The 14860-nt window shown below is 44.9% G+C and overlaps 1 protein-coding gene across 1 annotated transcript in view; it reads right to left on the bottom strand.

The window, feature by feature from the left end:
• PTH1R (parathyroid hormone 1 receptor) overlaps positions 1 to 14860 on the bottom strand; it is a gene marked incomplete at its 3' end in the record, with an annotated part of 112063 nt that overhangs the window by 16008 nt on the left and 81195 nt on the right. Inside the window, exons 5-7 of the mRNA XM_080639528.1 lie at positions 5016 to 5110; positions 2062 to 2248; positions 912 to 1065 (exon numbers count right to left, since the gene is read on the bottom strand). Of these exons, the coding sequence (XP_080495654.1) occupies positions 912 to 1065; positions 2062 to 2248; positions 5016 to 5110 (436 nt within the window). The remainder of the gene's footprint in view (positions 1 to 911; positions 1066 to 2061; positions 2249 to 5015; positions 5111 to 14860) is intronic.

Genomic DNA, 14860 nt, shown 5'->3' with positions numbered 1-14860 from the left:
TTTCTGTGGTAGTGGTCCTGGGCCATACAGTTTGGAGATAACCATAGACACCTCTGAACAGTTCTTTCCTGCTGTTAAGTCCTTTGTAGGCCTACACCCCATTATTTTCAGTTATATCCTCAAGGATTTTGTAATATGTTTCCTGTTCTCCCTTATAGTCCACACACTTCAGACAACTGTGGGCAGTTGTTATATTGTCCTCAGCTTACCAGCACCTCATAACTCCTTGCAAGCCAGGGCTAATGCCAGAAGTGAACAGAAAGCACATTCTCGTCTGAAATGTGTGTGCCCACAAAGTATTCTGCTAATGAGCACCCTCCCTGCACCCACATCCCTCTCCTTTTTCCTTACTCCAGGGAAAAGATGCCCAGGTTAAAAGAAAAGGAAAAAGAAAAGTCTTCCCCACAGATTGGAGGTTTCTCCTGGTGTTCCAACACTCATGAAACCTCAGGAGCTTTTTAAAGCAACTGAGATATGAGGCAGGAAATCAGAGCTTAGGTCTGTCACTGGGAGCAGATGCTCACAGCCTCATGCAATTTTCTGCTCCTCCAGCCCAATGCCTGTTTCTCAGCAGGAGGCACTTGGCAGAGATGGGGATAACTCAGAAGGTGCACTAAAATCAGCTATCACATGCAGATATTTGGTGCCCTGGAAGAATGGCAGGATGTGCTGTCACTGCAAGTTTGGGCTGATCCTTCCAGAAATCCCGGAAGTGCCACAGTTTAAATACGACAATTTAGAAACGATAATGGTTTCACAAGAGAGCTAACCTGTCCTTGCAAGAGACATTGTGTCTCTGGTGCTTACCCTGCCTCTCTCCCCTCGTATATTTATGTATATGTACTATCTGCTTCAAAAACACCTCCAACAAGCTTCTTACAGATCAGCTGTAAGGAGCAGCCATGACTTACCCCAGCCAAATAATGTGAATCCCCAAAGATATTTCTTCTCTGAGAAAAATGCCATGAAGATGAGGCTGTGGAGATAGAGCCCTTCCACCAGAATCCAGTAGTAATTGGTTGCCAGGAAGTAAAGGAAGAAGGTAACCGCTACTTTACAGCCTACCTGCAATGACCACAGAAAGACAGGGTTACGTGTGGAACACGATGTAAAATTCTTGTTCTGCATAAAACCATAATTTACCAAAATAGGATGGAAAACAAGATGGAGAAAGGAAAAAAATAAATCAGAAAATTCTGTTCCAGGGCTTTTACAAGGGGGAAGAATCAGTGCAAGAACAAAAGAGATGACCAATTGAGAAAAAGGCTTCCTCTCAGCTTAACATTGGGTGTCCAATAGCAGGTGAGTTGAGAGGTGCAAGAGTACAGGGCACTTGTGGAGATGTTGACCTCATCCTACTCTCTCGCAATCCCAGTGGTGATGGTCACACACACTTTCAAAGGCTTGTCTTTCATCTTTTCCCTGTGTCTCTTGTCTATGTTAGGGAGGAAAGGGCTGTAGCCTTGGTCTGGGTGACCTGATGCAAGTCACATCACTTGGAAGTACGAATCCCTCCTCAGCTCATGAAGAGATATGGGCACCATGCTGAAGGTGAGTCATCCCATTCTGTTGTGGACATCCAAGACAGGGTCCTCCAGGGCTGCCTGTCTTCCCTCAGTGACTGTGAAGACACTCTAGATGGCTGCTGTAGGCTTTGGTAACTGGTCCTCTAAGACAATTTCAACCACAGTGTCAAGGTGTTTTCTGAACAGACCTAAGCAGCAAGATAGCAGACCTGGTAGAGACTCCCAGGACATACTAATCTTTAATAGATTCATAAGCTGACCTCTCACTCCACAGTGACCTGGAATCCTTTGCTTTCATGAGAGGAAAACCCTGACTGCAACTCAAGGCTCTCCTGTCCTTCTGGCACAGTGGGGTAAAGCCACCCTTCTTTGAGAGGGCTTGGGAAAGGATGGAGAGAGGCTATGGAGAGTGAGGGAAAGAGGGGGAGCTGATGTCCCTCAGTAGGGTGGAAAACCCCCATGAAAGTGGCCAGGTGTTGAACAGAGAGGACAGAGGCACGAAGCCTGGCAAATAGTCTGCTCCAGTGATACTCACAAACTGCGATTTATCTGCTGGAGGTGCTTCAGTGATGGATTTCAAGTCTTCCTCTGAGATCCTTTCCATCTCCTCCAAAGCTGACCCAGAGTACAAGACTGCGTCCTTCACAAAGATGCTCACAGCTCTCAGCATGAAGGAGACAAACAGGTGCATGTGGATGTAGTTTCTAGTGCAGTGCAAACGTCTGGAGGAGGAGACAGAGAAGGATTGGAGTATTTTAGACCATCTGTTGGACTGTCTCAGGCTTACCTCTGCTTCTGAAGAGCCCCAGCTCCTCTCATAAGTACTGTGTCACCATGGGAAGCAGTGCTAGTGCCACTGCTACCCTGTGCTCATGATTCACCCATGGGGTTGGTAAATGAATTAATACCTTCTCCAGGGTTTTGGCTGCAGCACACTGCTGCTGACTTTGCATTAGGACAATGCTATGCCTGTACTCATTTAAACTCCTTTATTTCTGGCTGTGAAATCTTGCAAAGAAATAGGGCTGCATTTTGCCTGTGTTGGGCATGGATAGTGAACATGCATGCAGTGGGCAGTGCGGGCAGTGAGTCTACACCTGGAGGATGGTGTGTGTGCAGTGCACATGCAGCTGGAGGAGGGTATGTGGTACGCAGTCCCTACTCAGTGTATGCAAATCTGGAGTGCAGTGTGTGTGCAGTATGCATGCACCTGGAGGCAGTGAGAAGTGCATTTGTATGAAGCACATGTGCAGTGTCTTCACATCTGGTGAACATCAGGACAAATGCAGTGGATGCGCAGCTGACGTGTAGGGTATGTGCAGTTAGCATGCATCCAATGTGCAGGGTACATTCAGGGAACGTACATTTGGTGTGCAATGTGTGTTCAGTGAGCCAATGATAGCTGTGCAGTGTGTGCATGGCAGGCATGTCCCTGGTACTCAGTGTACATGCAATGAGTGTGCATCAGACATGCAGTTACTTTCCAAGATGTACAGACAGAAGGCAGGATACATGCACAGTGGTCACCAATACTAAAGTGTGTATCCTGTGCGTGTCCCTTTCACTGTTAAATCCACCCCTCCAACAAATACATCCTTCTCAGAGTCAAACCCTGCATTTGAAAACTTCACATTAATCTGCACTTTGTGTAGAGGAAATGAACTACAAAGGCTAGAGTCCTCATGGCCACTAAAAACCTTGCAGAGGTTCTTGTAAACTGCTAATCTTTGTGCCCACTCCAAATTTAGTAGCAACTATAATAGTTACTATAGAGTGCTCGGCTGCTTTCTTGTTTCAGTTAGAGATGCTATCCTTTGTTTGGTCATGTTGAGCAGTTTCTGGGCTCCACCCCAGCAATGGCAGCAATGACCCCAAATGCTGATTGTAAAGCGCTTTAAGATCCTTTTTGGGGAAAAGCTGGATGGTAAGAAGTGAATGGGTTAGGCTTGTATTTACGAGGTGTGTTTTAGAAACAGTGGTCATGCCTTTGGGGAGAAGAAAGAATTAACTGGCCTGTTGAGGTCTCCTTCTTTCTCTATAGCTCAGTTGCCTGGCTAACCATGCAGGAATAAATTCATACCCACTTAAACCCCTAGCTCCAGAAATGTAAATAAAAAGTCAAAGCTCAAAAGAAGATGGGCTTTGTTCCCTGCATTTGAAAGGTGATCACAGAATTTCTGGATTATGTCTTATCTGGAATAAAATCTGGCTTGGTACCTGCTGCTGCTTTGATCCCCGGGACAAAGACATTTTAGCACAGTTGCCTGTGTAGCCTGGGCTGTAAATGGAGAGCTCTGACTACATGAATAAAGACAGAGTTTGTCTCCTGAAACTAGGAGTACTCTTCCATACATGAACATTAAATATTTGAACAACCTGCCACTGTCCGGTGGGAAATGAAACAGAAGGGAATGGGTTGAGAGAACAGGAGGGTGGTGGCAGGGATGGGTTCTGGAACTACATCACATGAAGTGTCTCCAGGAGGGATCTGCAGTCCCCTTTGGCTCTAGTGTGTCATGGATTCAGGTGCTGGGATGCTCTGCTATCCAAGTAAATCCCCTTGACCTCAACTTGTTCACAGAGATGCCTGAGCACTTTTAGAGCCAAAGGCCACACATTTTATTCCCAGTGGTATGTGTCTGAGGCTTAGCTTGAGCTTGCATGATGGGAGCTGCTGAGTCTAACTGCACGCACCACTTGGCTGTTTGCTGTGTGGAGAATTTCTCTTCACAGCTGTTGTCTGGGTCTTGCTGTCTGCTAGAAGATACTGCCAGCCACTGAAGGGAGGCAAATCTGGGACTCAGGGGATTGAGGGTCAGCACCCATTCTATCTGCAGCTCATCAGGTATGGTTTCCCAAAGGACAAACTTCTAGCCATGAGCGACTCCTTTCATCCATTACATCCCATGGTCTCTGTGGCAGCAAGAAGATGCAACAACCAGGTTCGAGGAAAGGATGGCATGGGTTCAAGATGTATCTAGGGGTCGACATCCCCTGGCAGGGGTGATGGAAAGGGAGGGCAGACAATCAGAGTTAGGAGGGTGAGCGGTCATTTTTGGATGGGGTCCCATTCGACTGGTCTGTCTTTCATGAATATTTGGGTTTAAAGCGGAAATTCCCTTATGAAACCTTAACTATCTAAATATTAGCCATCTAAATCTAAGCCAGTCATCTGAAGGGGTAATAGGGACAGAAAACCGCAGATACTCTTCCAAGTGAGATACACCTCTTCAGAAGTTGCCTCTCTTCCCCTTTGCGACAGAGAGGGTCTAGAAAACTCAGTTGCAGGCAAAAGGAAGAAGCTCAGACATTCCACCCACCATCCCCCAAGAAATTTGACCTACATGCCACTAACACAGCCCAAATCACAGATGCAACCTCTTGTGGCTTGCTGAAGAAGCACATGCCACCCCAGTTTTATCTTTTAGGAAAGCCTGAGGCTTTTCCAGTCTAGTGAGAACTCACTTAGGTAGAAACAGAGCCGCCTACCTGAAGTATCCCAGGATAAGGACAGCAACTGTGAGGGATCCCAGAGAGATGGAGTATCCAACAGTATAAATCAAATAGAGGCGATCAAAGACCTCCTGCAGTACAAATGATGGAAAAAATAGCGTCACATTAGAACGCGTCCTACTGCATTGTAACACAACCATGGTAGCAGCACAGAGATTCAGGCTATCATACTTGGCTAGGGGCACACAGCTTGGGGTCTAGGAAACCTTTGGCAATCATACTTCTTGTCACCTTTTTGATGTAAGATCAGCTTTGAAAGCAGTATTCGTTTTTCCTAATGACTGTGGGGAGACAGGACTTTTGCAAGGGACAAGTGATGGAGTTGGGTTAATCCCGTGCCTGGGAGTTTTGCAGCATTTTCATCCCAAAGGAACCCAAAGCGCTTTACAAACTCTCAGCCAAATCCAGAGATCACTTGGCAACTTTTGCTTGAACAAAATGCCCACTGACCTGGGATTTTTTATGGAACTTTAAAATTTATTCATAAGGCTATGCCATACCATTGCTGAATGACCGATGTCCATGCTGGTGGAGTGTCAACCCACCACAGAAAACATGGGGAGAATATGTTTTGGCTGCGGGATATGAGAAGAAATCACCTGCGTTCATTTTTTTTTAAAATCAAAAGCAGCCAGTGACTGCGGTTATCCAAACCAGACACAACTTTAGCTTGCCAAAGCCCCGCTGGAAATGGTACTGTCACAGGAGAGCTTATAGTAATTAATCCTATAGCAGGGTTTAGTTCTCTTGGCCCCCTTTTATTTTAGAGTTGGCCTTAGAAACCCTAAGGTTTCCATTAAATACTGAGATGTTTTTCTTCATCCTGTGCTGGGGCATGCAACTTAACTCAGGGATTACTGAATATCTGCCTGAAAAGGGTTAAAACATCTGCCACCATCCTAGCTTGTACTGTCTTTCATCGTCTGAAATTAGAAATAAAACCCAAAGAAATCAACAAATTCAGCATCTTTCTCTTTGCTTCCTCTCCTTCCTCCCGCTTTTCCCTCACCCCACCCACTGGGTTACAACAACATTAGTAATGCTGAGCTGTGAATGACAGCTCTGATTTTTATTTGAATCTAGAAATGCTGTCCTGGAATGTGAAACCTCATCCCTATTACATCAGAATCCCCAGATATGTGAATGTTTCTTTGTGGTTTCCATTGGTAGAGTGGTGCACTTGGCAATATTAACCTAGTGCGTGTGTATGTGTGTATTTATATATATATATATTTCTATATATCTGTGCAGGCAGCAGGCACTAAAAAGCCACTGTAAGCAGATTTGAGAGCTTTAGGGGAAAAAAAAAATCTCCTTCCCTTCTAAGCGCTTCCCACTGCCAAGCAGGAATCCTTGTTGAACTGGAAAATGGTGAAAATTTGAAATAAAATAAAAAATCCTACTCCAGGTTTAGGATTCTTTGTAGGTCATTAGTTGTGAGGTGTTACTATGCCCAGCTGAACAAAAGTGTCCCTGATACCCATTCAGAAACTTAACCAGAAAGATCCTTGTTCCCATCGGACAATGACACCGTTGTAGCAGCAATGGTCTTGGGAAGGGCCTGCTGATTGGCTGGCAGGACGTTTTCAGAGGCTGTGGTTAATTCCTCTGATTAACCACAGGGCCTCTTTTTGAAAGGATATTGAGTCAGAACTGCCAAGACATACACATGCATGCAGGCATGCATGCTGGTGTGCCTGCTTGCATAGATAGATGCCACAAATCTTACCCTGTGTCATGATGGGAAGCCTTCAGGGAATGTGATTTTTCAGATGGAGGGCTTAGGTCCTTGGGAAAAGCCTCAGAAGCAAAAGGTTGAGGTTCTCCAAAAGGCTGCATAGGGCAGCCCCTTGGAGGGCAGCTCATGCTTGCTAGTTCCCAGGAGTGTTCATGCTCAGGAATGGTGAGACTTGAATTTACCCAGGAGGAAAAAAATCCTACCACAACTCTAAAGGCAATTCCAGGTCTCACTCATCTCCTAGCACAAGGGAGGTCCCAGCTTGGTGGAAACCACAATGCTGAATCAGGAAAGGTCCTCCAGGTAACAAAATATTGAGTCATCTGCCAGCTGAAACAACCAACTCCATGGTCTGAGAGCCCTCTCATTGGAGCTGAGATGGATGGCAATTTAAATAATTAACAGAAGACCACAAAGGTCATGCATGGCCAAACCATGGTCACAACCTGGACCACCATAGTCTCAGGACAGCACACTACTTAGTAGACCATCCTGCCACAACAGGAGCTCTACCTGATTTATCTTATAAATCCACCCTGAAGATAAACTGAGCATCAATGGTCATCCACAGATCTTTTGGAAGAAGCAACCCACCCTGCAAAAATCTAGCCTCACCACACCATGAGACTCCGGTTTAAAAAGTTCGGTACTTTAACCAAATCTTCTGATTTGACTCCTGTAGTAATCCTTCACTGTTTCAACTGCTGACACATGTGCACTGAAAAAAAGAAAAGCTGAGAAAAAGCTAAAGAAAACCTTGGACAAAACCTCAATACCTATGATGCCAGGGGCTGAGATTATCAGCAAAGTACTGTAACACTTACAATACAGAATCAAGGTTATGGAACATCAGTTTCAAAACTGGTGTCCTTGAAAGTTGCCCTATCCCCACCCCATACCATGCCCTGCTGGGATAAACCCTAGAAGAAAATCATAGAATGGTCTGAGTTGGGACCTTAGAGCCCATCCAGCTCCAACCCCCTGCCACAGGCAGGGACACCTTCCACTAGACCAGGTTGCTTCAAGCCCCATCCAACCTGGCCTTGAACACTGCCAGGGATGGGGCAGCCACAGCTTCTCTGGGCAACCTGTGCCAGGGCCTCACCACCCTCACAGGGAAGAACTTCTTCCTAATATCTAACCTAAATCTACCTTCTTTCAGTTTAAAGCCATTCCCCCTTGTCCTGCCACTGCTTGCTCTTATAAAAGAGCGTAATACGACATTGGGAACAGCATAATATGGGGAAGGTGTGGGAAAGTTGTGGATGGATCTGATCCCCCTCGCCTTTCTTCCTGTTTCTTAAATTTTTCCTGTGCTTATTGCACTTGCCATCTCCTTAAGGAGTACCCAACTTGTCCAATTCCCTTGCCAACAGAGCTTGCAAAAGAGTGCTCTGGAAACCTTCCCTTCACAAGGCTGAGCTAGTCATGGTTGATCCTGAAGGATGCTGGGCAGGATGAAGTCCCCTGTTGTGGCTGAGCTGGTTTTGGGGTTGGAAAAGTGACTTCTGATCAAGTCATGCATTATGTATCCTCTCTAGGTCATGCTCTGTGGTGCCTTCAGGCACTGCGCATTCTCAGGGCACTTTATCACCCTCATCCTCTCGATCACACATTGCAAAGCTCCACCAAACCACAGCCATCTGTCTTATATAGCCAGGTGAAATGATCTTTCTGCAGTGAGCTAGCCCACCTGGTCCTGCCTTCCCAATCTCGATCCAGCCATAACTCAGAGACTCACAATAAACCAAGCTGCAAAAAACATTAAGTACTATTTCAGCTGTATTGACCTGTAACAAGATCTCCTTTTTCCCCCTCCCTCTTGGTTTGGTGGGAGACTTCCTCTCTGCTCCCCTTTGCCTCTCAGCTTTCCACCAGCCTGACCTCAGGGTAGAAACTTCACAACAGCCTGGCAGCTTTAGGAAAACAGGAAACCAATAGAGAGCTGAAGGTGGCTTCTGCATGAACTCAGAGGGTGCATGGAAAATACAAAATAAACAAAACCTAGCCACCATGGGCATCCATGGGCTGGATGTGGCCCCCTCCCACAAGGATCCCTGCATTCTCCACTCCCTGTGGTTTGGACTTCTTCCAGGTGTGTGACCCTCAGAGTAGCTGGCTGTTACATTTTCATACTGTGCTTGGGGCTTAATCTGACTCCTAATTTGCCCACTTCCACCAATAAGGAGATAATTTGCATTGATCTGAATCCTTAAGAAAACCGCTTTCTGCTGCAGGACAGGTCAAAGCTAAATCAGAGCACCAGGCATGAGACTTTCGAGGCCCTGTCCATTGTGAAACCATGGCTGTGCTTTTACTCTTGCATTGCAACCAGGTGTAGGACCTTCTGTGTGAATGGTATTTCTGCTCCCTCAAATTCTAGTATGGTTATATGAGCTTATCAAAGTGGATGTGGTCCTCTAATTTAGGTGTCTATGATGTTGATGGCTCCATCAGAGCTGGCCACCTAAGGGCCCAGCAGCTGTAAGGAAGAGGTGCTTCTATTTTAATGAGAGGATGGTGCCCTCAGCCATCAGCTGTACTGGCTGGGTTGTCATAAGCATTGTCCAGAATGGCTAACTCAAACAGAAGTGTTTACATTTATACAGCAAGTCCCATCCATTTGAGTCTCAGGTAAGAGGTCTTGCAACACTTAGGACTCAATTAAATTATCTTTACACGTGTCGTTTTAGACCCTCAAGTGTTCTGTCTGGCTTCAAGCCGCTTTTACATAAGGGAATGGGTTTCCTCTAGGTTCTGTGTGGTATCCGCAGTTCTCTTGTAGTTGTCTTATACACCTTAGGACACCTCATTTAACTCTGGGCATAAACGTCACCTATGTTTCAGCATCTGTCTGAAAACTTCAGGGCTTTGCTCTTCATATGTCCTGTTTCCTTTGAGTGTCACAGAGAGGGACATGGGTGACTGAGACATATTTTCTAGATGACTGGTGACAAACTCCATTCTGAGTATCACTGCACTGTGCCCTGTATCCAACTTTCTCCTTTCATCCTTTTCCCTTTTCCCTTTGTTAGACAAAAGCAAGATTCTGCAACATTTATGTTGTGAAGCTGAAATGGATCCAGAGGTATTTTGAGGGGTTGGCAGGCTATACTGAAGGGTGGGATTAGCAGTATATAAGCAAGGCTTATATATTCTGGAAAGCAAGGGCTTTCCAGATCAAGTATCTGCAAAGTTTCACAAAGCTGCTGATTCAGATGTTGCTAATGACATGTTTGAAATTAACAGGGGAAGCATTTTACTGCTTTGAATGATAAGCAATGCCAGAAAGACTCTGTCAGTAGCTTTATTCATTGCTTTTCTCATCTTTTTTTTTTTTTTTTACAATAGACATGATTAAAAAAAAAAAGCTTAATGGCAGGGAGAAGGGGTATTTTGCAAAAGGCACAAAACAGTCAGTGATTTCCAAAGCCCCTAGACTGAAAGTATAGGCGTGATATAAGGAGTAAATTACAGGGTTGATTGTAAGAATGAACACATCTCGAAGATGCATTTTTTTTATTCCTACACATACTTAAAACATCTGCCCATCTTTCATGGTGTAAATGTATGACACTGATGGCATTTCATCTGTATGACTCAATATAAACTATGTAAACAAGTTTTATGCCATCAGTTTGAGGCTACACAAAGTTGTTTGCTTTTAAAAGGACCCCAGAGACCTCCAAGAACAAAGGCCAAGCATAGAAAATTGTTGGTTTGAACAATGGAGTTTAGATAAAGCAGCCCTGCAACATGCTGTGCCTTTGCCATTGTGTTTGACATGCCACGGAGTCTGGAGGCCTTTCTGATTTCCCTAGAAGCAGTAAACCCACCATGATATAAACAAGCAGTAGCAGATGAAGACAGGATTGGTGCAGTGAGATTAGATCTTAGGATGGTCCATCTTGCTAGGCTGGTGGCTTCCAAGCTGAGCTAACCTCCCAAGTTGCTGGCTTATATTTCCCTTCCCCATGACTTCAGTAGATGGAGGTCATGTTTACCCTTAAGCTCATCCTTGAAAACAGGCTGGGTTTGACTTGCTTAACCCCCCCCTCCCCATGTTTGGCATTAGTGTTGTTTTGGGGGATATGGGAATGAAGGAAATTTCTGCTTATTGTGCAAAATATGCCATTACTCCTGTAATGTCTGAAAAGGTGACAAGAAAAATTACCATGCTGAAAGGTGCTGCTGTTGGCTGGGATGTGTGGAAGGGGGCTGTAGTCGAAGTGTTACCATGGGTTTTGGAGAGAAATTGCTCAAAAGCTGTTTCTTAATGACAAGGGCACACCAGGACTTTCCACGTGTGCCACATTTTATCCAAAGATTGAGGAACTCTAAGAACACAGGTAGCCCTCCTGTTTTTAAGGGAACCTATGAAAGCTGTAAGCAAATGGCTAATCTTGGCCAGACCAAAGGTCCTTTTACCTGTGCTCCCTGTCTTCTACATGCCCATGAACAGATGCTTAAGTACAGATCAAATATAGAATATATATAGAATATATATACACACACCCCCCTATGTGTCTGTCATCTAGTGGTTACGTAGCAATGCTGTATAGCTGTATACCTCTCCCAGTGTTCAGCAGCTTGCGGTTCAGCAATGTGAAACACACAGGAGACAGATAAACAGCTGGTGTTTAACCACACCACCTTCCTCAAAGAGTGAACACTGGCCAATACATTCCCTTTCCTTCCCTTCCCTTGTCCCACCTTCTCTAAACACTGATGGAAAATAAACAAAGCCTGATCAGGGTGCTGGGGTGGAAAGCCACAGATCTCATCTTATCTGTTCAGAGGCAGGGAGCCTTTCTGAAGATACAGGATGTATTTAGGATGGGGGATGCCCATACATGCCTCCTGGAGAAGCAGTTGGAGAGCAAGATTTTCCATCGTCTCTGCTGCACTGGTGAAGTGTTATCTTAAAAGAAGAATATGGTAGAATATATACAGACTGTGGTGTAGTGGTGGCTTTCAGCACTGCCCAAAGACACAAAGAAAACTGTCTTGTCTTCCCCCGACATGCTACTAAGACACCTTTCCACAAAGCTTCTTACTAATCCTTGCTAAACAATTGTCTTCTACAGACCATGCGGGGGACATGGTTGTTTGCATCAAGATTAATGCTATCTGCAAGATATCTGGGGAAACACACTTCAATAGCTAGCTGCAACCTACCTGCTTTCCCGGCTAAAGAGAGGACATCAATCTTCAGTGCTGTCAATCCAGCGTCCTTTAGCAGTGCTAATTTTCCCTTAGAAAACAACCCAAGAGCAATTGCTCACTGGGCAGTTACGAGCTGTTAATTCTCCTGGCTCTGATGGCTTTAGCATACTTTGCTAATTTCAGAAAGGGGTTTCCATGCTGCTCTGTGTGAAATAATCCTACTCATATGGTTCAGGAAAAGGTAGCGAAAGATGCAAACTTTCTCTGGGGCTCTGTGTTTGCTGCTTTGGTCAATCTTATAATTATCCCACAGTGGCTAAAATGAGAAAACTACACACTTAAACAAACATACATGGACATATATATGTGTGTGTGCGCATGGACGTGGGTGTTTATTTAAGTGTGTGTATCTGTACACATGCCTATCTATAAATACAGGCCTATTTCTAGGGATAGTAATGCAGATATATATATATCTAGTAACAGACAGACATTTTTCCTAATGCTTTCTAATGCATAGTTTCTCACAAGTTCCTCTGGTTGCATCTGTTCAGATGCTGTCCTACTTGCGAGTCAGCCCATGATCTCCTTTCATAATGTTTGTTAAATGCAGCTGTTACTGGTGATGCAAAGATGTTGTTCCCCAGGGGAAGACGTAATAATAGAAAACAATCTCCCTCTAAAGACGACTAGTCTATCTTGCCAAATTCCCCAATTCTGACATCTCTTAACATATTTACTTCAAAAAAAAAATAAATCAAAGAAGGTTTATTAATACCAGTGCTTCAGAGCCACTCTTGGGTGTGAAAGACAAGAGTCCTTCCTCGCTCTCTGGAAGTCATCACCCAAATGAGAAATAAAAGATGGATATTCCTTTTCTTTTTGTTTTATTTCCAGAGTGCTTTTCATTCCAGGAGCCTCAAGAGACTCACAGTGTGTACACATTGCTTCACTTGTTACTAAAATGAAGCCACCTGTATGGTAAAACAAGGCAACTACATGAGCACATGCAGCTATGTCACTATGAGGTGAGTGCAGGACTGGACTGAGGAAAGCAACCTCTTGCAAATACAAGGTTAATAATACTTATCATAGTGAGTAATATATGCTGTTGGAAAGCATTTGTTAATCAAGATACAATTCCAAAACTGGGGAAACACAAGAAGGATGTGGACCTGTTGAAGTGAGTCCAGAGGAAGCCACAAAGATGCTCTGAGGGCTGGAGAATCTTTCCTATGCTGACAGACAGGCTGAGAGAGCTGGGCTTGTTCAGCCTGGAGAAGAGAAGGCTCCGGGCACATCTTAGAGCAGCTTCCAGTGCCTAAAGGGGCTGACAAGAAAGCTGGAGAGGGGCTTTTGACAAGGGCATGTCGGGATAGAACAAGGAGTGATGGGACAAGGGGGGATGGCTTTAAACTGACAGAGGGGAGATTTAAATGGGATATGAGGAAGTTCTTCCCTGTGAGGGCGGTGAGGCCCTGGCACAGGTTGCCCAGAGAAGCTGTGGCTGCCCCATCCCTGGCAGTGTTCAAGGCCAGGTTGGACGGGGCTTGGAGCAACCTGGTCTAGTGGAAGGTGTCCCTGCCCATGGAAGGGTAGTTTGGAACTGGATGAGCTTTAAGGTCCCTTCCAACCCAAATCATTCTATGATTCTATGAGAAGCAGTCATTTTCCAAGTAAGAGGAGAGGTTGAGAGTGAAAATGCAGTTTTCTGCATCATGACACCTCATCAAGTATCTCTCCATTAGGAAGCACAGTCCATGTTCCCTATCTGTGCAGTGACCACCTCTCTACTCAGGGGACACAGACAGAAACAGATACATGAAACCCATGACAACAGACTGCTTTCAGCCTTTTTACCAGCCTGGGGGTGGTGGTCTTTATTTCTTCCTTGTGCTAGTAAAAAATGGGCAACTGTCTTCTTCCCTGTGCCCTTCTCCTACAGTTTTGCCTTGACCAAGTCCTAGCTGCCAGCCTGGGATATTTAAAAGAAAGGACCTCTTTTCCCTAAGGGAAGCCTAGGAGAGTTGCTTGGATGGAGAAGTCTGAAGCAGACAACCCCCACCTCAGGACATGGCTGAGAGGGGTTGAACAGGGGAGACAATGACTTCAGAGAGTTCAAGAAGTTGTGCAACTTAAAATCATAAAATCATAGGATAGTTTGGATTGGAAGGGACCTTCAAAGGTCATCTAGTCCCACACCTCTACAATGAGCAGGGACATCTTCAACTAGATCAGGTTGCTCAGAATCACATCCAGCCTGGCCTTGAATGTCTCCAGGGATGGTGCATCTACCACCTCTCTGGGCAACCTGTGGCAGTATTTTACCACCCTTGATGTAGAAAATTTCTTCCTCACATCCAGCCTGAATTTTCCCTCTTTTAGTTTAAAAGCATTACGCCTCATTCTATTGCAACAGGTCCTCAGAGCCTTTTCTTCTCCAGGCTGAACAATTCCCACCCTCTCTACCTTTCCTCACAGGAGACGTGCTCCAGCCTTCTGATCATTTTTGTGGCCCTCGTCTAGACCCTCTCCAATAGGTCCATATCTAAAGCCCTTAGTGTAAGATTTTAATGACTTAAAAATCAGAAACTTCCCAGAAATCTCTGGGGCTAAAATAGTTGTTTTCACTATATGGACTGGGAAAATATAAATCCCACCAAACTTGATCTAAATGTGAATATTGTCCGGCACTGAGACAACATGCTTTGCTATTAAGTAGCTGGAGTAGTACCTGGTCTATACAAGCTTGTCTGTTCCTTGACTGTGTGATATAAAGCATGCAGATGTTCAAATAACATCTTTCCTTACTAAACAACTTCATTCATACGTTGCTTCACTGCTGAGAAAAAAAAAAAAAAGGGCAAAAAAACCCCTATGCTGTGGATGGATTTAAAATTAAGAACATTCTCCCAAA

This window comes from Psittacula echo (genome assembly GCF_963264785.1).
Source record: "Psittacula echo genome assembly, chromosome: 2".
NCBI classification, from domain to species: domain Eukaryota; kingdom Metazoa; phylum Chordata; class Aves; order Psittaciformes; family Psittacidae; genus Psittacula; species Psittacula echo.
Note: the sequence above shows the minus strand (reverse complement) of the source record. Positions and strands in the feature narration are given on the sequence as shown.